The sequence below is a fragment of the Sturnira hondurensis genome, unplaced genomic scaffold (genome assembly GCF_014824575.4).
Source record: "Sturnira hondurensis isolate 20B ecotype Veracruz unplaced genomic scaffold, ASM1482457v3 Scaffold0011378, whole genome shotgun sequence".
In the NCBI taxonomy this organism is placed as follows: domain Eukaryota; kingdom Metazoa; phylum Chordata; class Mammalia; order Chiroptera; family Phyllostomidae; genus Sturnira; species Sturnira hondurensis.
This window is the reverse complement of record NW_028084009.1, coordinates 155,225-178,268: the sequence shown is the minus strand read 5'-3', so window position 1 is coordinate 178,268 and position 23,044 is coordinate 155,225. Positions and strand designations below refer to the sequence as shown.

At 53.7% G+C, this 23,044-nt stretch overlaps 1 protein-coding gene across 2 annotated transcripts in view; it reads left to right on the top strand.

Annotated features, from left to right (window-relative positions):
• Window positions 1–23,044, top strand: part of PREX1 (phosphatidylinositol-3,4,5-trisphosphate dependent Rac exchange factor 1) — a 169,133-nt gene that overhangs the window by 52,986 nt on the left and 93,103 nt on the right. For both annotated transcript variants that reach the window (XM_037059851.1, XM_037059849.1), the window contains exons 2-3: window positions 13,269–13,340; window positions 16,951–17,073. In XM_037059851.1, coding sequence (XP_036915746.1) covers window positions 13,269–13,340; window positions 16,951–17,073 — 195 coding nt within the window. The remainder of the gene's footprint in view (window positions 1–13,268; window positions 13,341–16,950; window positions 17,074–23,044) is intronic.

Here is a 23,044-nt window from a genome sequence, read left to right as displayed (position 1 = left end):
TGGGGTGAGAAGATATTTCACAGCTTACTAATTACAAGACTAATAAATAATGTATGAACTATGTAGCTGTGCTATATACCAGTATTATGTATTCATAGTAATAATGGGATATTAGAATCACGTTCAGCTGCGATAAATGAAGACGTGATGGAGGTTTACTTTCTCTCTCGTGGACACGTCTCAAGCCAAGCGGTTTTATTAGTTTTCTTTCATTGCTATAGCAACAAATTGCCACAGAGTTGGTCAAGGGACACAAATTTATTACCTTAGATTTTTGAAGGTCAGGGATCCGAAATGGGACGTGCAGGGCTTAGAGCAAGGTGTCGGGAGGGCCGCGTGCTCTCTGGAGGCCGAGGGGAGACTCCGGCTACTCACCGTTGCGGTTCCCAGAGGCTGCGCACACCCCTCGGTTCCTGGCCCCGCTGTAGCTTCAAAGCCAGCAGTAGCCAGTGCAGCCCTTCTCACTGCGTCGCCCCCTTCTTTTGCTTTTAAGGACCCTGGTGACTACACTGGGCCCACGTGGGTAATTCAGGGTAATCTCCCCAACTCAAGATCATTAGCCCTATCACATCTACAAAGTCCCTTTTGCCCCCTAGGGTTCCATATGCACAGGTCCAGGGATTAGGCTGTGGACATGTCTGGGGGGCCATTACTCAGCCAGCCACCGTAGGCACGGGCAGCTGGGGCCTTCTCTGCCCCTCGGCATCCGCAGGAGCCCCCTCGGAAGGTTGGCCTCCCTTTACCTCCTGGGCCTGGAGAGCCAGACACTGTGCTGGACCATGGAGACAAAGGTGCCTGCCCTTGAGGAGCGCGGGAGAGATGACTTCAGTGAGGTGGCCCCATTGCTGGTGGGCGGGTAGTTAGGGAAGCTGAGAGTACAGCAGGTCCTCAAATCGCATCCTTTTTGCTCAACATCGTTTCATTATAATGTTGAGGAGACGCCCAGGAATGTAACTCTTGTTTATATCAATTAGCCCGTGGAAAAAGTGGTTTTCTTACATGCCATTTGCTGCAGTTCTGAGAACCTATTGACGATGTTAAGTGAGGGCCTATTGGTCCAGACTGGGTCAGAGTGGACATGGCAGAAGGTCAGTGTCGGGACTCTGATGGCCTAGAAACCAGATCCCAGTTCTGTCCACTTAGCTCTGTGTTCTGGGGCTGGCTCTTCCTCCACTGAGAACCTCAATTTCCTTTCCTGTGAAATGGGTGAGGTTGTCTGGGCCATGGCAATGTGTGGGGGGCAGTGGGAACATAGCTGACACTCCCTGAGTTCAAAACTCCAAACGACTTCTCAGCAGCAAAGGTCTGTGCCCTGGAGATTGGCGTGGCTGTCAGCAGCCCCTTCACGGGCCCAATTTCCCTCCTGGGGCCCCGAGCCGGGGCTGGGAAAAAGAAACCAGAGGAAACCTCCACGCTGAGCCCCCTCCCTGGCCTGTTCCCTGAACGCCACTATTTTTACATTCTCTCACTTTGTGCATTGTTTCCTGGCTCTCCAGACACAATCCTTCACAAGCTAAGGGGGGGACCCGGCTCCCCCACCAACCCCAGGAACAATTGTTTGGGGAGATGGGAAAAAAAGTTGGGCCAGGAAAAAACAAAACCTCTTGAAAGTCATTGTCTTCAGATGTCAAGTGTCAGCCCCGTGGAGAGGAGACCACATTCCACCCATTGTCCCGCTGCAGATGGGCACAGGGACCCCAGGACGTCCAGCCACCCCGCCCTGCATCCTGGGGCCCTGAATGACTTAGCTGGCTTTGTCTGGGACATTCCGGCGGGAAATACCACCCAAAGCGGAGTCTGTTCCCAGCCACCACTGTCTCGGTTACTTTAGGCTTTTCCTCGAAGCCACCCGCCCATATGAGCCCCAGATCAGCTCGGGCTGATGCTGATAGTAAGGCTGAGACTCATTTTGTGCCTATTAACACACTTCATCCTGACTTACCAAATTCTCACGAGACCCCATGAGGGAGCTACCTTTTTTGTATGTGCACCTAACAGGTGATTGGGATGGAACTCACATACCATACAATTTACCCCCCGAAAGTGTAGAATGCAGTGGTTTTTAGAATATTCACTAAGTTGTGCAACCATCACCACCTTCTCATGTAAGGACGTGTTCAACACCCCAAAAGAAACTCCGTCCCCATTAGCACCCATTTTGTAGCGATGGAAACAGACTCAGAGGCCGCTGAGGGTCACAGAGACAGTGAACGACTAAGCCAGGATTTGTGCCCAAAACACTCAGCTCTGCAGACATGTTCTTCCCTGAGGTGCAGTCATTCTCAGCTGCGGGAGATTTTGCTCTCCCCTGCCCTCCAGGGCGTCGGGCAGTGTTTGGAGACACTTCCAGTTGTCACAGCTGGGGGCTGCTGTGGACACCTAGTGGGTAGAGGCCTGGGAGGCTGGCAGCATCCTGTCATGTACAGGATGGCTCCCGTGACAGAAAATTACTTATTCAAGAACCTGGGTCCCACTCTTGTGGGCCTGCTCTAATCTCACTCTGCTGAGCCCATTCTTCAGGGAAAAGGGCTGAGGGGCTCAGAGGAGCGGGGAGAAGTTGGAGGGAGAATGGGAAGGGTCTCAGACCACATATGGGTGTCGGTGACAGCAACCTCGAAGCACAGAGAAGTCCCAGCAGGAGAGAGATCTGTGCTCCACTGGTGATGTCTGTCCAGGGTGAGGGCATTAGGAGAAGTGACAGTCCTCACATTTGTCAGCCCTGTGCCTGGGATGGGGGCTTCACACTCCAGTGCCCACAGGGCCCAACTTGGAGATGAGTGCAAGAGCAGGTTGGGTGGTGGAAAACCGAGGAGCACCCACTCTGGGTAAAGACGAGGGCTGCCACTCTCCAGCAGCTTCCTGTAGCCCTGCAGGCATCTGAGACAAGTGGGTCACTTTTTCAGAAGACGCCGGGAACTGAGATTTGAATGGGAAATCTGAAATGCAAACACAGACCTGAATTTTCCTGAAACCCTGAAGATCAAGCGAAACACGCCTGTGGGCCCCTGGTGTGAGACCCCCCCAGAGTGACTGAGAACTCAGTGACACGCAGGAGGTAGTGCGTTCATTTTTGCTGAAGAAATGGTGAGTTCAGGGAGGTCGCAGGCTGGGCCCCGCCCCTGGAGTGGGGTCTGTATGGGCCAGAGCGTTCGCTTCCCCTCTGTGGTTCCCCTCTCCCCACGGTTACATCAGACCTGTTTACAACAGGTTGTAGCAACTTCATTTTTGCTTCAACTTCCTCCATGGTGGGGGCTGGATGAGAACGGAGCACCTTTCTTCAGACTTAGAAGCTGAATAGGGATAGGTGTCCGGGGGTGTTTTCCAGACAGCTGACTGATTAATCAGCTAGACACGTATTTATTGAGGGTCCTCGATGTGCTGGGCCCAGATTTAGGCCCCCCGGGGGATAAGTGACCCAGAAAGGCAAATGTCATTGCCTTCTTTGAACTGATGCTCCGAGGGGGAGGGGAGCTTACAATGGACCGATGGACTGATGAGTTCACAGTGGCAGGTGCTGCGAAGAAAGCAGGGCAGCAAGAGGGACAGGCGGCTCAGTCAGGATGGTCTGGGAAGGGTGCGTATGCCTCAGGGTCTTTGCACTGACTTTCCCTCTACCCAGAATGCCCATCCCTCAAACACACACGCACGCACGCAGCTGCTCCCTCTCCTCAGTCCTGGAACAGGCGCTGTGAACCGTGGTCACTGGTGCCTATTCAGTGCCAATGGGAGTCCCCAGTGTGGGGGGAGATGAAGGGGGACACTGCTCAGTGCAGACCTCCCAGCGGTGATGTAGCAGGGCTCTGATGCAGCTCAGTCACAGTACGTATGGCACGGCTTTGGCCGTGAGGTGGCTCCGGGGGACCTCTGTCTAGTAGAGAGCACCGCTCTGCTCCAGCCCACTGCCTCAGGCCGCTTTGCTCTGCTGAGACAGCCCCAGTGTCACAGGTCCAGTCCAGAAAACTCAGCCTCGGGTGGGCTTCCTGAGCCACAGGGGAGCTGACTTATATAAAGAGAAGTTCCTGCCTCTGGTCCCTAATTTATCCTCATGCAAATGAGGACTCCAAATCCTTACAGTTTGATTGGTCCAATAAGTGCAATGGAGCCATTCTGATTTGTTAGTAAGTTAATGATCTAGCTGCACAGCCCTGATTGGACAGGAAAAGCTTTAGTTCTGTTGGTTGAAATATGATTCCAGGTCCTTCTTTATAAGGGTTGGCTCAGAGGACAGAGTGGGCAGGCAGGCAGGGAGGTGGGCAGGTCAGTGCAGGCTTCTCCCTGGAGCATGGCTTGCATGAGAGGCCCTTGTCCAGCAGTGGCTACTAGGCTCTGTTTTTAAATTTGAGCCCACTGAGCCACCACAAGTCCTTCTTGGTATGGATTTTGGGGGGTGGGGGGTCCACACTGCTCAAATGTCATCTCCAAGAGATTTTCTCTGAACATGTGACAGCTGCCCTCCAACCCTGTCCCTCTCTGGTCTCTCCTTCTGCTTTATTTTTCTTCATGGCACTTATCCCTACCTGACATTTTATTTTAAAATCTGTTTCTGTTGTCCTGCCACTGCTCTGTGAGGTGGGAAATCGGGTCTGATTTGTTCATTCACCGATGTGTTGTTGGCTCCTAGCGTGGTGCCTGGCTCTTGGTGGTGTGCTGTCAGTGTTGATGGGACGGGCGAATGCAAGAGTGGATACGAATGCAGGAGTGGATACGCTTGCTGGCATAGAGAGCACCTGGTGATGGCCTTTTTCCCCTGGGATATAATCACATGCAATTCCTCGTTTCCCCGCGTAGTCCGGTTCACCTCCCTTGCCCAGCCCCTGTACCACCTCTTCCAGACGTCTGTGTAGTTACAGAGCTTTTATCTCAATCATCTTGCTGAAATCTCCTCAACTGCCTCTTTTTGGGGGGGGGATGAGGAAATAGAGAAGTTGGGTGACTCACTGAGGCCATGTGGTTGGCAGTCGGGTGCAGCGAGGTGGGGAGGTGTGGGGCACTCTACGGTTTGCAAAGCTGTCCCTCCTCAGCTCTCCCCCCGGGGCACTTGGAAGCAGTAGAGAACAGAACTGTTTTTAGGATGGAAAAACCAAATGGTGATACGCAAAAATAATGTAGGACAAATGTAAAAGTCCCTGGCACATAGTAGGAGGTCTATAAATGGGGCTGGTCTGATTACAGAAGTCCCCTTAGGAAACACAGTGGATTCAAGTTTATCTACATCAGGGCTTGGACTCCCTGCGGACACTGTTGCTACTCCACCGCCTGCACCTGCAGTCTTTGCCTGATGGCCTTGTCTGTCCAGTAGGGCAGCTGCTGCACTTTTAGGGCGCATCAGAAGTTGCAGGGAATTAACACCCCCTTCCAACCAGTGACCAGTAGGACTGGTGTATAAATGACCCAGCCCCCTCAACCCCTGGGGATCCCTCAGAAGTGTGTGTTCTGCACTGGCTCCTCATCCTCAAAGGGATCCAGCCTGGTCACCGGTCCCGACCCCTCGCTCAGTCTCATTCCCTCTGTTGACTGCCCTCCCCTGCCTGTGTTTGCGGGGATCCTCTCTCTGGTCACCTACTTGCACTCAAATGCTCATCTCAGAGTTTTCTTTTGCGGAGCCGGCCCAGGCTCCCGTCTTGGCCACACCCTCTGCCTATGCAGCTGCTGTAGATAGAGCTGGTTGGTGCTCAACACGCTGACCTAGCTTACGCTTTGTAGACGTTTAAATCAAAGTGTAGTAATTATGACAGCGCAGTTTCCTTTTTGAATTCGGCGCCAGCACTCATGTCGGAGGAAACAGCCTCCAGTATTTCCGAAAGTGGAGGAATGGCGCCTCTTACACCGAGGCCTGCGGGAACGGGCCCACTGTTGTTCAGGGCAACGTGGAAACAAGTGCCCGCCCCTTCTGTGCTCCTGTGTTGGGAGGGTATTGGGCACCTCCTGTGATCTGGCACCGAGCTGGACCCGGGGGCTCTCAGGGTCAGGGCAGAGGGGAACACAGAGGTGCCAGGCTGTGGCGCACTGTGTCACGTTTACTCCTACCTTTGGCGCCTTGAAAGCTGAGGCCCCATCACCCAAAGCCTGGCTGCCTGACCCCAAACCCCATTGGTGATTCATGCCCCGCTTTCTTCTTTCCTAAAAAGGGGATCCTCACAGCACAGCCCATGGGGTTGCAGGAAGGAGACAAAAGCTGGTCATTAGCCACCCACTGAGCCCATGGTACTGAGCTCTGCTCTGTCCCAGACAGTGGTCTAGGCCTGGGGTGGAGGGCAATGCCGCACGCACAAACCACTGTCCTCCTGGAGCTGACATTGCAGGGGGCAAATGGCAACAAGCAAAGCAGTAGATAAGTGTAGGTGGAGGTAAGTGCCGCAGGGGGAGATAAGGAGGGGTGAGAGGGAGTTGGGGGGGGAAGCGTGAGCTTCTGCTCTAAATGGGGCGGTGGGAGGCGGCCTCTCCGAAGAAGTGACTTTGGATTCTAGATGGGAATGAAATAAGGAAAGGGCCCCGTGGATGTCTGGACAGAGTCTTCCATAGAGAGAACAGCAAGTGCAAAGGCCCTGAGGTAGGACTGTGCTTGGTATGTTCATGGAACAGTATGGAGTTCACAACTGTAGCTTGTTTTAGTGCTCACAGGAAGACATCCATCTGTTAAAGGTACAGTGCAATGTAACGTATCTATGCTGTGACTGTAGAATGGCATGAATGTATAATTTATAATGTGCTATCAGAGAGGCCACCGTGAAGGAATGTTACCTTCTCAGCCCTCTCTGGTATGGCAACTGTGACTGAGTATGTGACCTTCCTTGGAGATGACGTCTCAAATCTGAAATTTGGGTCTTCTGGACAAGCTGGTTCTGGGTCAGTGACTCTGTTCCCAGCATAAGCCTGCCCCGAAGAGGGTGCTTGCTGAGAATTAAATGGTCAGGTTTTTAATCTCAGCCTGGGTTGCATCAGGGCTGGATGGGGCTGGTCTGGTGTTCCTCCCCAGGCTGTGGAAGCGCCAGGCCAGCTCATGTGGGCTGGCCAGGATGGGTACCTTCCTGGGGCGGGGTTTGTGGTTTCCAGAGTCAACACGGAAAAGGAGGGGTGGGTAGCTCCAAGGCCCCATTGCAGAAGGAAAGCCTTGTCACCTCGTATTGCCTGGCTCCTGCTCTCCTCTCTGCCTGCGGACACAGCCCATTTGCACGGGGCCACGTGTTTTCCAGGAAGAAAATGCAGAATGAGCTTCCTGAGGGAGGTGATAATTGGGGAAAGATGCTGAGGATGTGATAATTGGGGTGGGCAAGAGAGAGCCTGGAACATTTAGTAACCTCTTGTCCAAAAAAAAAAAAAAAGTAAAAACTTCTATGTTACAAAAGGACCTTTGATTTAAAGGCAGCGTATTTGTTGTGGAACTTCAGAAAAAACAGAAATGAAGAAAACATTGAAATCACTGATAATTCCACTCTCAGTGCTAGGTTTCATGGCTATAGAGGGAGCCCAAGTAACAGTGCATTAAACAGAATGGAAGTTTCTTTCTCTCTTACTGAATTATAGGCATCTCTGAGCAGATGTGTAGGCTCCACTGTCATTAGAGACATAAAATCCTCTGCCCTGCTATTTCACCCTCTTCAACACATGGCCTCCACTTCATGGTACAAGGTGGCTGCCTGACCTCCAGGCATCACATTTGCTATCTAATCAGTAGGAAGGAGAAGCAACAGAAGAGAATCCTTGCTTCCTTTCTCCCCTCATCCCTAAGGATACTTACAAGTTGTTGAACCAAATACACTTACTTATACTCCACTAGCCCAAACTTTAGTCCGTGGCCACACCTCGCTGAAGGAAGCTGGGAAATACAGCCTTTATCCCAAAATCTGGGGCTCTATTTCTAAAGGAAAAGGAGAGACCAGATATTGGGGGACAGCTAGTAATTTTGGCCATCCTCCCACACAATTTAGGGTAGTCTGTACTTTGCTTTTCTATGCTTATGTAGAGATAATTTAACCCAAATGCGATTACATTTTATGTACTTTTCTGTAACTTGGGTTATTATTGCAGCTAGGGATACATCAACAGCCTTTTAAAAAAATATCATTAAATGGACTCCTACAAATGAGTTTTAGCACGCTTTTCCTTTGTCGAGATGGACAGTTTATTTGACGAAGCTTCAAGTGATAGAATTATACATGAGATTCTGAAGTGAAACTTCGATGATACGTGTGAGATTTATTTTTCCCTGAGGGATAAATGCACACAACCTGGGTGGATGGAACATAGGATTTGGTCTTTGAAGGGGTCACTGGGCATTGGGGGTTCCCCAAACTCTGGCCTGGGTGGTGTGGCTTGGAGCAGGCTGTGCAAAGCCGTCCTATGCTGCTGTCACTGCTGTTTTATTATTATTATTATTATTATTATTATTATTATTACCTGGACTCAGGCCTCAGCTCTTCCATGGCGCTTTGCCTCCCCGGGCCCCCACCACCCAGACCACAGAGGGGGTGTGGGGTCCTCGGGCACCCCCTTTCCTTTGTCCTTGCTGTGGTCTGGGACTGCCCTGCCTCCCATCTCCCCTTCCCTCTAACTGGTCCCTTGGTCCTCTCAGGTTTCACCATATGTCTGGTGAGGTCACCCTGGCCAAGAAGGAGATGTCCTTGGGGGCGCCCAGTCCTGCTCCCCTCAGTGATCAGGTTGCCCAGCACCAGTCTCAGAGAGTGCTTCGAGGCTTCTTCCCATCCCTGTTATCTCCAGGGAGACATTTATTCCTCCCAAGGCTGTGACCACAGGTTCCAGACAGATGGCGGGTCCCTGGGGCCCCCCACAGGGCAGCTGCGCCCAGTTTTATGCTTGTGTAGTATGTTGTCTACAGTTACTCACTGATGACGTGTGTTGGGGATCCATCACCGGGCCATGCTGCCTGGATTTGAGGCCCAGCTCTGCCCCTTCTAGCTGTGTGGCTGTGGGTGAGCCAAGAGATGTGGGTGCTGGCATCTGGAAGTGGAGCTGGCGTGCGCCTGTCCCCCTCCCCCGGGGTAAGTGGTACGGCTGGGGTCTGGACGCTCGTGCTGCCAGCTGTATGGATTGATGTGGATAAATGAGGAAGATGCCGTGAATGGGAAAGCAGAAGTGTACGTGCCGCTTTTAGAAATGTGTGTGTCCAGCAACCTGTCAAACGGTACTCCCTATTGCTTCTCGGTTCTCACGTGCATGGGAAGAGAGCAGAGGCACCATCTCCAGGGCGGGCGGTGCCTTGCAGGGAGGGCAGGTGCACAGGTGGCTCAACTCTCTCTGTGACAATTCATTTCTTCCTGTTTCTACATGGCGGGGGGTAGTTTGATGTGTACACAGCACATGGGTAAAGTGAACTAGCCCTGGGTGCACACCGAGGAGGCTGTGCACACGCGTCCACCTGCGTACCCACCACTCGGGTCCAGAAGGAGAACGTTTGTAGCAGCCTCAAGGGCTCTCTGATGCCCCTTCGCAGTCTGTGCCTCCCCAGACTTGATGCATTTCTTTTAGAAAATGGTTTAAAGCAAATTTGGCTTAATGCTAAAATTTACCCAAGAGGAGCCATGATGTGTCTGTGGGTGTTGGTTAAATTGTTCTTTATCCTTTTCTGGATCCTTGCCATATGTCATCCTCGTCATCATAGCAAGGAGAGGAGGAGGACTTGGGCAGATGCGGGGCAGTGGCCCTTGCAGACGAGTGGCGCGGACAGGGCGTGGACAGAGAGGCCGTCCATGGCCGAGGCCGAGTCCCAGGCAGCCCTGGTGGTCCTGAGAATGGTCTCGTCTCCGCAGAGGTTTCGTAGATGAAGGCTGAGCCTTGCACAGCTGTCAGGGCTGAGACAAGGAGTTGCCCTGAGGGTCCCTTCAACCCCACCCCTGCACAGAGGGCATCAGAGTCGCCTGGAAAAGACGGTCGTGTCTTGGGTAGCATGACGGCTGGGCCCGGAGCCCCTGCCTGCCCATTCTTTCCGGGCCACGAGCTGCCCATTGAGCCCATCGCACTGGCCTGTTTGCGGCTTCTCTGTGGGTGGCCTGAGCCTCTCATTGTCCCAGCACAATAGTGGTGGCCCTGCTTGTGTGAAGAAACCGGGACAGGAAGCCCAGATCTAGGTCAGCCTTCTTGCACACCCGGCTTCCTGCACTCGCTGGCGTTCACGGAGGCTGCCTTTGTCTCCATCCAGTCCGAGGAGGCTGGGAGCCGGATTTCCCGGCAGCATCGTGGGCTCTGTTTAAAACAACCTCTAGGAACTCCCGTCCCCTGTCCCCACTGCCCATTGCCCTTTAAAAAGAAAAACCAGCAGGCTACCAAGTGGCCTGAATGGAGGCTCTGGCTGTGTGTCAGGCCCTGTGCCAGGCACATTCCATCCCTTCCCTTGGTTTCTGAGTGCTTGCTGTGTGCCAGGCACCGTCTGGGCCTGCGGTGGCAGCTGGGAACTAGGGAGGCCAGGCCCCTGCCCTCAGTGCGGCTTCCATTCACTTTGTGCTGATACACCCGGAAAGGCAGGACAGGGCTGCTGTGCTCTCCATAATTGGGAAGAGTGAACTGAGACTCAGAGAGGCCAGTGCCTCGTCCTGCAGCCACGTACACAGCAGGAGAGAGGAGGACTATAGTTTAAACCCAAACCGCCAGTGTCCACACCTGGCCCCTGTCCTTGGACAAGGGTTAGGTTCATCCCAGCCATGCTCGCTTCTTACCCGGGCCCTCCTTCAGGAGCTGGTGTGGACGGCTTAACCTCCGTCTTCACTCGTCACATACGCTCTTCACACAGGATGGGAAGGTGGTAAGTGCAGGGGCGCCTCGCGCAGGTGACATCTGAGCCAGGGCCTGATGCATGAGGGGAAGTTGGCCCGGGGAAGAGCTGGGGAGACTGTCTTGCTGGTAGGAAGAGCACGTGCGAAGGTCCTGCGGAAGGAATGTGCCTGGCAGGTGGAAGGCACAGAGCGAATGATGGTGTGGCTACAGGTTACTGAGGTGTGGGGGGCACGGAGTGCTAGAAGGGGAGTTCGGAGAGACTGACTAGGACGAGGGACCTTATGGACTGTGGAAGGAGGCCTGAGAGTTTAAAGCCGTGGGTTGACAGGATCTGATTTACATATTTAAAAGGATCCCTCTGGCTCTCTGTGTGGAGAAAGGGCTTTCTTTGGTGGGAGAGGGAAGCCAGGGGGACCAGGGAAGAGGTTAGTTTCTGCATTAGTTCTGGCCGGAAGTGATGGTGACTTGGACCAGGTGGGTGGCTGAGGAGGTGGGGTGAAGATGGAAACGGGGTATCAGGGGGTGGGGGTTGGCTGGAGTTCCTGCAAGGGTGCGTTACAGTTGGTACTGTGGGTCGGACTGGGGTCAGGATCTAGGTTTTGGGTGGGTTAAATTTGAAATGCTCCTTGGATGGCCAGGTGGGGTGTGGAGTGGGCAGAAATCCAGGTGAGAGTCTGGGTGTCAGGGGAGGTAGACAGAGGTGGAGGGACTGGCGGAGCGTTCCCGCAGCGAGTGGGGGCAGCGGCGAGGCTGCTGTGCTCGTGTCCCCGACTTTCCTCTCTGTGACCTGCCGTGTGGAGACCTGTGGTTGGCCAGCTCCTCATGACAGCCACGGGCGTTTGTCCGGGTGACGGGAAAGGATCCGACAGCTGTTGTCCCCCCTGCCTCCCTCCATCCTGGACGGCCCCCTCATCTCCCCACCACGCAGAGATCTCCCCAGATAAGCATGGTTGGATGAGACTCGCCCTTGATTAACCTGCGGCTGAGCGTGGTGACAAGGACAGTATGTGGTCATCCGCCCCGCCCCTCTGGTGGAGTCCCCTGTGTGTAATTGGCCACTGCAAGGAAGGCGACTGGCTGGCCACCACAGCTTCTCCTGCCCTGTGGTCGTGACAGGACCCTAAGGTGATCTTTGTAGGGTGACCGCCTGCCTATTGCCAGGTCGCCCTGGGGTCGCATCCTCGAGTCTGCAACCACGTGGGGCTTGCTCTGCGTGACGGGCCTCGGTCTCCCCCTGGTGCCGTCTCCTGGTGCCCCGTCTGCCCCTACTCCTTCTGTCCTCTCACCTGCCCACGAGACCTTCTCAGTAGCTCTTCCGTCTGCTCTGCCACCCGAGCCAGCCAGGCCACCGTCACCTCAGACAACACACCCTCCATTCTGGTCCCCCCACTTCCATGCCCGACCCCTAAAATTCAGTTCCTCACAAAAACAGAGGGCTCTTGGGCCAACATTGAAAATTTGGGAGACTTTGCTTTCAAGAAATTGTAACTTCTGGTTTCTGTTGGAAAAAACAAAACAAAACAAAACCAAAGCCCAGAACATCTGGTGATACTGGGCTTGCTGCCTTCCCTCCTGGCCACGCTTGGGGTGGGCGGCGAGTGGCTGCCCCTTAGGCGGGCCCCACAGATGCCTCTGCTGCTGTCCTTGGTCACCTGTCATGCCACTGAGGACAGAAATGGTTTCTGTGTGCTGAGCCCCTGAAAGAAGCAGCAGAACGACTGGGGCCCATCCCTGCTAAAGTAGGACCCCAGGCAGCTGTAGAAACAGACCGAGGAGCCCCCCGTGGGACTAGAGGGAGAGGCCTCTAGGCAATGGTGGTGAGTGGAAAAGGCAGGGCCAGCACGCTCTGTGTACGCTGCCAGTTTTTGGAATATCCAAAGGGGGGAAAATAAGACTATGTGTTGGTTTTCCCAGCTTCGTTGCGATACATTTGACATGTAACATTGGGGAAGTCTACGGTGTAACCAACTCCGCCGCAGTGCAGCTTTCAATCGTAAATGACAGTATTTTAATCTCCATAACTGGGTATGTGTTAGTTCCCCTGAGCTCGTTCATCTTACACCTGGAGGGTTGTGCTCTTTGACCGGCGTGTGTGTGTGTGTGTGTGTGTGTGTGTGTGTGTGTTTACGTGAAGGTCTTCTGGAAGGATGTGCTGGACACTAGTAGCTGCAGTCCTGGGGGCTTGGGGAGGGGAGGGACTCCATGAACGGGGCCCCGGGTGTAGGAGAGACTTTTTGTATTTATGACTCTTGAGCCATGTGAAATGTGTTACTGTTTAGAAGTTAAAGGAAAAAGGAAAAAGGGAGAGAGCGCTGGTCTGAGAGGGGCCGGTGGGAGGTGAAGCAGGGCAGGGCTCTGGGAGTTTTCCGCGGTGACAGATGTCGCTTGAATGGCCGAGTAGTTTTTCCTTACTCCCTGCTCATGCCCCCTGCCCTGTGCTACCTCCCAGGTCCTCCTTGGCACTTGACCTTGCCTTCTTTTAGGCCATCCCTGGAAGATCAAGGTGTGGGCACTCACATCTTCCTGCTTTTCTCCTCCAGGCATTCCTGCATCGCATCCGGCAGAATGTGGCAGACTCGGTGGAGAAGGGCCTCACGGAGGAGAACGTCAAGGTGTGGACACTTGGGGGCCCCTTTGCACATTGTACCTGATGCTGGGAGGTCAGGGGCACGGCCACCCTGCCGGAAGCTGGTTTGGTCTTCCTGCGCAGCTCCCTGCAGCCCCTAGGGACCTCTCAGCCCTGTGAGCAGACCGTGCCTGGTGGATGTCAGGAGCACCCGGCCTCAGGCTTCCACTCCCCAACTCAGCTTTCTCCCCTTGCTCACCATGACCCTCCTGCCTTCCACCCACCTCGTGCCAGGCCCTTTGGCTTCGAGCCAGCGGAAAATCCCTTCCCAAGTGCCCCTGGGAGCCTGACACCTCCAGCTGCCCTCCCGGCAGCCCCAGCCCCTGCCCTGCTCTGGGCATTGAAATGTCGAGGCTGGGAGGATGAATGATTGGGCTGGGGCTTCGTTTTGGCAGCGGCTCTGGGGAGTTTTGGGAGAACGTCAATAGGCCCTCTGTGTGCACGATGGAGGCCCCCGTGTTCCCCGGGCCTGGCTTTCTTGTGTGACCTCACTCTCTCTGGAAAACTGCCTTCCGTCCTCGTCCTCAGGGCTGCAGGGTCCTGGCCCCAGAGAGGAGGGGAGACAGGGCAGGGATGGAGTCAGTGGGGCTGGCATGTGCAGCGCACAAAGGACTTGGTCAGGCAGGAGCTGCCCCCCGCCCGCCCACACGTCCTGATTAGTCTGGACAGTGACCTTGCATGTTGACAATTCTGAGCCCAGTTTTTGTGGTAGGAAAGCTGAGGCTTAGAAGTGTGAAGAGGTCACTTGTTCGGGGTCACTGTGTGGCTGGTCCCTGGCAGTGCTGGGATTGGAGCTTTTCATGCGTTCGTTCACACTCACTCATTCAGCAAGTATTTACTGAGCACTTACTGTTCGTCACGTCTCTTCGTGACAGTCTGCTACAACTTAAAAATTATTACAATTTCAAACTGTATTAGTTTTTGAAGAAAATGACCTGTTTTATGAGGTGGAACTCACATACAGTAAAGGATGTAGTCCCAAGTGTGGACTCCTCGGTGCTTCTTCCAGCACATACCTGCCCCCCTCCCCCAAGGACAGCTGCTGATCAGGTAGCATTGATTGGCTTTCCCTGTCTTTGGGTTTTTCATCGTGTCTGGTGTCCTTTGCTCACGTGTGTCTGGGAGATTTACCCACGTTGCAGCTGCGATCCATTCGTTTTCGGTGCCGTGTTCTATTTCACGGTACGGATGCACCGCAGTGTACTTACTTACTCACCTACTCTCCTGTGGATGGGCAGGTAGGTTATCTCCAGGTTTGGCTGTTAGGACCATTCTTGTTGCATCTGTGGTGGACACAGGCTTGCGTTTCTTCTCAGTGTAAACTCAGGAGACAGGTACTTAATTTTGAAATTTTACAGCCACTCCTGGAAGCAAGCGCAGCAGGAGGGCCTGTCGTAGGTAGGTGTCTTCGACATAAACAGAGACCCAGTCATGTGATCTCGACAGAAGTGAGAGGAAACCAGTCACATGGTGGGGTGATTCTTACAGCCACTTGTCTGCATGAGTGTCCAGCCCCCGCCCCCCGTCCCCCCAGGGCGATGCCTGGTGCTCTCAGACCACAGCACTGGGTCGGTGGTCTTCGGCCCTCAGCTCCCCTGACCTCCCTCAGGCCGTCTCCCTCTGCATACTTGCTGGTGCTTTCCCTGGGGTCCTTTGGGTCGATCTTCATTCCTTCAGGCCTTGATTCAAATGGCACCTTCTCAGAGCGGCTGTCCCTGGCTTCCATATTTAAATTTACAGTCTTCTGCCCTGCCTGGGGACCCACTTCCCATTTTATTTTTTTTCTTATTGCTTCTTACCACCTAGAAAACCACAGTTATCTGTTTGTTGTCTGTACCCTTTGACCGGCATGTCACCTACAAAGGGGGAGACACTTGTTTGTTCCCTGCTGTATCCCCTGGGCCTCTAACAGCACCTGGCACATAGTAGGTGCTCAGCCAATGCATGCTGGATGAGTGAATGCATAAGAAGCCCTAGAAGGGACCATAAAATCAGCGGTGATACTGGTCACCTTGAGCCACGGTGGGTGGGGAGTGGGGAGATGGGTGGGAGAGGGACTCCTCACCGCATTTATTTTACTGTGTTTTGCCTTTTGAATCACGTGAGTGCCTTCTTCAAAATTAAGTTCAAAATGCATCTGTTTAAGAAGATTCGCCCACAATAGCAGGCACACAATGCAATATACCGATGATGTATCATAGAACTGTACACTTGAAAACCTGTATAATTTTATTAACCAACATCACCCCAATAAATGTAATAAAAATGCATCTTTTTAAAAAAAGAAACAGGAAAAGGAATTTCTGCAGTTCAGAAGGACCTGAAGTAAATGAAAGTCTCCCCTGAGCCTCCTTCCCAGAGGCCTTTCGTGTCCTTGTCCTGGCCGCCTCCGCCACAGCCGGCATGGAGGAGAGCGGCCTTTCTGTGGGTTTCTGTGCCCAGGTGGGCCGGCCCGGGGATTCTCTGTGGCACCAGGATTCCACCCCACCCCCCAGCGATGTAGATCAAGGGTCCCCGCCAGGAACTCGTGTCTGTGTATCCAGATCTGCAGATTCTCGCCACAGGCTGCATAGTGCTGCGGTGTGTGCAACGTAGTTGATGGTAACCGGTCCCGTGTATTAACTACCTGATGAGTCCTCACGAGTGACCTTCCCCCCAGTCTTTTGCTGTCGCAGTGAGGCTGCAGTGTATGGTGGTGGCCACCCACCCACCCACCGACCCAGTCCTCTGCCTCGGCCCAGTTAACGCTTTGGGCTGGATGATTCTTTGCTGTGGGAGGGGTCTGTCCTGTGTATTAGAGGGTGTTGAGCAGCCTCTCTGACCTCTGCCTATGAGATGCCAGGAGCATTCTGCCCCCCGATTGGTGACACACAAAAATGTCCCCAGATATTGGCAAATGTCCCTCAGGAGGCAAAAGTGCTCCTGAAGGGAAAGCACGGGTCGAAAGGTCAAATTCTGGAATGTAGAGCTTGCTGGGTGAGAGCGGGTGTGCATTGCAGGCTCCACAGCTGTACACGGGCACCCGGGTTGTTTGGGTGAGTTTAAACAGCACATTTCAGATGCCCTTCCCCATCGTGCTTTCTCTTACCATGTTGTTTTCCTGGTTCATTGAACTGCCCTCCTTGGTTTAAGAAGTAGCCTCATGGTTGGACAGTAACCGGTGTGGCCACAGTGGAGACGGCGATGAATGTCTGATGCATTCTCCTCCGCACGCCGAGTGCGCAGCCCAGCCTGCTGCTCACCACACTGCGTGACCTTGGCAGTGATAATGATTTCCTCTGAGCCTTCGTTCTGCGTCTACAAATTGGGGATGATCCTAGTTTCTACCTCTCGGAGTGAGAGTGAGGATTGGATGCCATAAATGCATGTCAAACTCTTAGCACAGGCTAAGGCATTAATCCTGTTGAGTTAATGCTGGCAATCTTTTCGTTACTGTCCCTGTTTGCGTTAGTGCGGACTGGCTCCGGAGGGGGGGAGAGTGCCTGTTTTGGCACACCCTCACCTGGACTGTGGGGGATAAATATTTTTTGTTCTTGGTTTTGCTCATCTTTTATGCCTTGATTGATGCCTTCCTTGGGCCCTGCTCTTCCTCCCAGATCCTGTTCTCGAACATTGAAGACATCCTGGAAGTTCATAAGGATTTCCTGGCTGCCTTGGAGTATTGTTTACATCCGGAGCCGCAGTCTCAACACGAACTTGGGAATGTTTTCTTAAAATTCGTGAGTATAGTGCCAAGCCCTGGTTGGAGCCTGCAGCTTTTGGGAAGCGGGCTTCTCCCCTGGTTGAGAAGGAGGGGTAATCGTGCCTCCCTCCTTGGACTGGTAGAAGGACTCAAAGAGATGATGCAATAAAGGGCATCGCGCAGAGCAGGCGTTCTCAGCCAGCGGGTGATATTTGCCCCTCAGGATGCTTGGCTATGTCTAGACACTTTTTGACTGTTACAGCTTTGGGGGCTGGAAGGGCGACTACTTGCTTTAGTGAGTGGAGGCCAGGACAGCCTACAAGGCACAGGCCAGCCCCGGAAGAGCATAATTTGACCTCAAATGTAAGCAGCGCTGGAGTGAGAAGCCCTGGTGTATAGCAAGGCCTGGGTCCGCCATGGCTCTTGCATAGTCATCCTCGTCTCTAACTCCCTTCTCTGAAGGATCACCTCTGGGTGGGCAGAGGCTGTGTAGCCCTCTCTGCCCTCTGGGACTTCCAGCCCCAGAAGCCATGGGCTCCTATGGTACTGGGAGGGCAGGCTTCCCAGGAGTGGGGCTGCCCAGCTTCTTGGAAGCTGTGCTTCTCTCAGCAAGTTGCTTGGACTTGTCTGTGCCTCTGTGTCCTCACCTGTAAAATGGGCAAAGAACTAGACCTGCCCGTGATGTTGCTGAGTATCCAGAGAGATGGTGTAAGGTGAGTGTTCAGAGCAGCTCCTGGCACTGGGCAGTGTTCGGTGAGTGCTGGACTCGGCCTCCTCTCCGTGCAGTCTCCTTTTCGTGGTGTCTGGGGCAGGGGAACCTCGAGAGCAAGGTAGGGCGCAGGAGGGCTGGGTGCTAAAGGAGGGTGTTGAGCAGGGCAAAGATGTGATCTGTGTTGGGTTTAGAGGGCCCCGTGGCTGCGGGAGGGGAGCGGAGTGTGGGGGAGACAGGGGGACCGGGAAGAGTTAGTTCACTGTGCCTTCTGGCAGGATGGTGCCCTGGGGCAGGAGGGTAGAGTGGGGAGGGTGAAGAGGGGGAGAAGGCATGGCAGCTGTGGTTCTGGAAACAGTTCCTGAATAGGCAGATAAAAAATGGGGGACCCAGTCTTCCCTTTGGGTTCAGAGGAAAGAGTGAGCCCTTATTTCCCTGGACCTAGACTATTTAGTAGGTTCAAATCCCTGTTCTACCTTGGACAAGTCCCTCCGCCTCTCTGGGCTTCAGTCTCTGCTTCTGTGAACTGGGTAAGGAGAGTAGCTGCCACATGGTCTGTCGTGAGGGTGAGTGAGTTCATGCAACTGCAGTACTTATATTCAGCCCGGCCTTGACGGATGCTGTGTGGGTGTCAGCCCGGGGCGTTGTTCCAGCAGGGACACCAGGGAAGGCTTTCGGGAGGAGGTGACCATGGAGTGATGATACCTGAGAGTCACACAGCCCCTATTTTAGCCCAAGTGGGGGAAGGGGTCCTCAAGGGGCATTATCTGCTTGCCAATAACCCCAAGCCCCCTGGCCCCCGACTTCTCTGCCTGAGCCACAGAGGTGAGGTAAGTGGGTTTTGCTATTGGTCAGTCAGTGAGGGTCTCTGGCTCCTGTGTGTCCACTTGAGCTCTCCCCACTCTCTCTACAGGATCCCTAACTCATTCGGAGATGCAGAGGTAGGTAGCTGGAGGAAAGGGTGGGGAGTTTCATGCCCAGGGGGCAACTTCTCCATACATTCTGCTTCTTCACTGGCCAGACCCTCCCCACGTAGCCTCATCCCACTGGGCATTGATGAAGGCAGTGCTTACCGTCGCAGTCTTGGGCATCTGTGGTTGAGGTTCAGGCCTTTGTGGGAAGTCATTCTGGGCCGGGACCTTCCTCGAACCCTGAGAACCCAGCACACATCCTGCCTGGTCCCTCGAGATGGGGTGTTTTAGAGCCGGGTGCCTGACCTTGCCCCTGGCTCTGCTGCTCTGTGATGCTGGGAGAATGTCCTCACCTGGCTGAGCCTCAGTTTCCTCATGTCAGGTGGGAGCAGTGAAACCCACTGTCTAGGGTGGTGGAGAGAATTAAATGTGGCAGCGCCCGACACACTGATAAGTGCTCAGTGAGTGTTTGCTCACTCATACCACGTACGTGTTTGTTCATGGGACCAGGCATTCTCTGATGCCTGCCTGGGTTGTCTGGGGCATTTGGGGATTTATTAGGCCCTGCCAGAGCCTGGGACCTCACTGTCGCCACTGCAGCCACCCTGGCCTCCTTTCTGTCCAGAACACGGTGGGCCCGTCCCCATGTCAGGTCTTTGCGTGCATTGTTCCCTCCGCTTGGACCCTGGGCCATCCCCGAGACTTGGATCCTCCCCACCTTGAAATCTTTACAGAAATGCTCCCCTCCTTCCAGGCCCCTTTGTTCAGAGTTGTCATGCTCCCCCACCTTCTAGACCCCGCCCTTGTCATTGTCTGGGGCCCTTAATCACCCTCTGGTACATTGCATATTTCGCTTCTTTTTGCTTGTTGTCTTTCCCCCTAGAAAATCAGCAACATGGGAGCAGGGACTTTGTCATGTCCACTGCCCTGTCCCTGCATCGAGAACAGCACCCAGCCCCAAGCTTACTCAACAGGCAAGCAACCCGAGAGAAGGGTGAAATCCAAGGCCAGGCCTAGATCGGTGGAAGAGCTAGGATCTGAACCCTCCTCACAGCAAAGCCGGAACTCATTGATTCATACGCTGTTTATAATTTCTCATATCGTTACCTGATTCGTCTTTTAAGAAATAGTTTCGCTTGAAGAAACTGAAGACATTTGAAAAAGGGAAATTTGCATCATCATTGGACATGGAAAATGATTGCTATAAATAGATGGTAACTTTAAAAAGAAATGCAATAGAAACCGACTGAGGTACCGCATTCTGTCTAGAAACTCCCCCACCCCGGGTGTCTGAGCCGGTGCCTGCCCTCACTTTGATCAAAGGGAAGATTAACTGCATTAGACTGTGGTGTGTTCTGTCAAGTCACACCCGGCTGAGGCTCCCTCCCTGAGATCATTGGAACAATTGAAAAAAGAGTCGACTTTCTCCTCTTCCCGTGATTCAGTGTTTTTAAATTAAAACCACCTTTTTTTTTAAGATTTCATTTATTTATCTTTTGAAGGGAAGGGAAAGAGAGAAGGAGAGAAGGATCAATGTATGGTTGCTTCTCATGCGTCCTCTGCTGGGAACTGGCCTGCAACCTAGGCATGTGCCCTGACTGGGAATCGAACCGCAATCGTGTGGTTCGCAGGCCCGTGCTCAATCCACTGGGACTCTGGAGCTGGGGTGACTCTTCAGCTCACCCCAAATTGCGGCAGTGGAGGTGGGCCTCTGCAACCTGCATTGCCCAGTCCCTGGATGTGGGCTGTCCTGGGAGTGCATGGAAAGCCTCAGGCCCAGGCAGTTCCCAGGGAGGGACTTAATGGGAGCTGTGGGTGCCTCTGTCCTGGTGGACCACAGCATCCACCACAGCATCCACCACAGCATCCACCACAGCATCCACCACAGCCCAAGGGGCAGGGTCGCCAGGCCAGCCGCCTGCCCAGGCTTGCTGACTCCCTGCCGAGGCAGCGTCTGGGTGCTGAGGCGGTAGTTGGGCACAGAGCCCTGCAGACAGGCTCTCTGGGAGAGGAAGGTTGGCTTCAGACCCAGTGAGGGCCCTGGTTGGCCGGCTGTCCCCTTGGGGGGGAGTGCCACATCCATCAGTGGACAGTAGGAGAACCCCTCACCCCCTTCTTCCCAAACCTAACCACTACTACTGACATGATCACGAACTCTCCCTTAGCGAGTGTTTCCTTGGTACTGGGCCTTGTTCTGTGTGCTTTCGGTATATGAATTCATTAAAACCTCACAACAACCTTAAACAGTGGGCGCTGTTATTATGCCCACTTCACAAATGAGGAAACTGAGGCCTCCAGCTTGTAAGTGTTGGAGCTAGGGTTTGAACCCATGTAGTTTGGCTCTAGGGCTTGTGTTTTTCACCATCTCACATGATAAAGTCTCCTGAAATACATACTAAGCACCTCCTGTGTGCCAGGCACGGTGCCAGGCCCTCTGGATGCTGCCCCAAATAAGGCAGACCTGCTCCCTGCTGCCGTCAGGCTCATGGACCAGAGAAATGGAGGGCGAGGATGGTCACAGAGGGGGTCATTTCAGATGGTGGCACAGGCTCTGAAGAACCGGGATGTAGATGCAGGGGAGGTGACTAGTCAAGGTGGTCTGACGCTGGGAAGTTAGGGGCAGGTGGCTAGATTTAGCAAGTTAAAACCCCTAGGACAGCTGAGTACATTTGGATTTGAGGTAGATGACAACTTTTTAGTATGCCTCATGTAGTATTTGGGACATACTTACACTTGAATTTATTGTTTATCTGACACGAGAACTCTACTGGGTGCCCTGTGTTCTATCAGCAACCCTGGGCAGGGTGGGCCAGAGAGATGGGGTGGTCTGGAGGAAGGGTGGGGTCCCTGCAATGGTAGAGGGGGACCAGGGTGGCCAGAACAGAGAGCAATGGAGGGAGTGAGGGATGTTCGGGCCAGAGCTCGTGGGGATTTTATTCTGAGTTTTCAGCAGGGAAGCGGTGTGGTCTGAGTTATGCTTGAGCCTCCTCTTCCTGCAGCTGTGTGGATAGGTTCGGAAAACCCTCGTGAAAGTGAAACTTGGATCTCATGCTCCCTCCCCATCCAAGGAGAGGTCCCCATGGCCAGCTCTTTTTGCTGAGTCGCAGTCTTTCTGTCTGAAGTGATTGGTTTGGAGCAGATGGTCTCCGTGGAGCCAGTGTTGCTCCCCAGGTCCTGGGGGCAGCAGCCACCACCTCTGACATTCCTTGAGTCCTCTCTGGGGGCCTAAACCCTCTGGCCCAGCTGCCCTCAGGCTGGTAGCTGGCCCCTTCTCCTCCTTCACAGCCCGAAACCACAGCCTCAAGTTCCCTACCCACCACATCTGTGTGTGCACAACTGTTTGTTGCCTCCTGGCAAAACAATCAAAGCCCACTTGGGGCCCCTCAGAGGAAATGGAACACGTGGACTCTTAGCTGTCAGAGGCAGCATTTCCAGATTTGCAGCGTCTCAGACCCGAGATGCAGCTGGCTTTGGGCTCAATGGAAGGACGTGGGAGGGATGGAGCTGGGCATGCTTCCGAAGAGGGGTGTTCTCATTTGCTAAATTTAACTTCTCCAAGCCCCAAGCCTTGGTTCCCTGCCCTTTTCACAGTCCGGAGGAGAGGATGACATTGCCCAGTGTGAGAGAAGGGGCTCGGGGGAGGAGGAATGATACAGCTGTGGCGAGCTTACCACGTACTCCCTCTCCCGCATCTGTGGCAGACATCGCTAATCCATCTGAGAATTCTGCCTCTGGGCTCCCTGGGGGCCTCCAGAATTCTTCCCGCCCATGTTGGAATCAGCAGCCCCCATTAATTGGGGTTGGCATGTGAGAGTAAACAGTTTTGTCTCTGCTTTCTGGCCCAGCCCCTTCATAGTACAGATGGAAATGCTGTCACCTCACCACACTTGGGTCCATTCTTCATTTTCTCCTCCTTTTCAGAGTGTGTATGCATTAGGACTGTCTTTATTGCAAGTGACAAAAACACCAACTCAGATAGACTTACACACAAAAAAAGGCTTTATGGCTCATACAAATGAAATTTTCAGGAGTATGTTGGCTTCAGGCATAGCTGGATCCAGGACCCCATATGTTTTCATGGCTTGGTGTTTCTGTGTCTCTAGGCTCTGCTTTTCTTGGGATGGACTTCATTCTTGGGGGGTGGGGGCCGTGGATGCCTCACATGGTGGCGGAAGTGGCCCTCAGTTTTTCAGATTGACACAGCTCAGCAGCAAGAGTTCAAAGAGAGCTCTCATTACATTGATTTTAGCATAAGGCCTTGAGGGCTGTCGTTGGCCCAGCTTGGGCCTTGATGCCAGGACAGGGGTCTCTTTGATTGGCTTGGCCTGGGTGACATGCTCACCTGTGGTGCCTGGGAGGGGAGTGGGGTGTGTGGGCTCCAAGTGCAG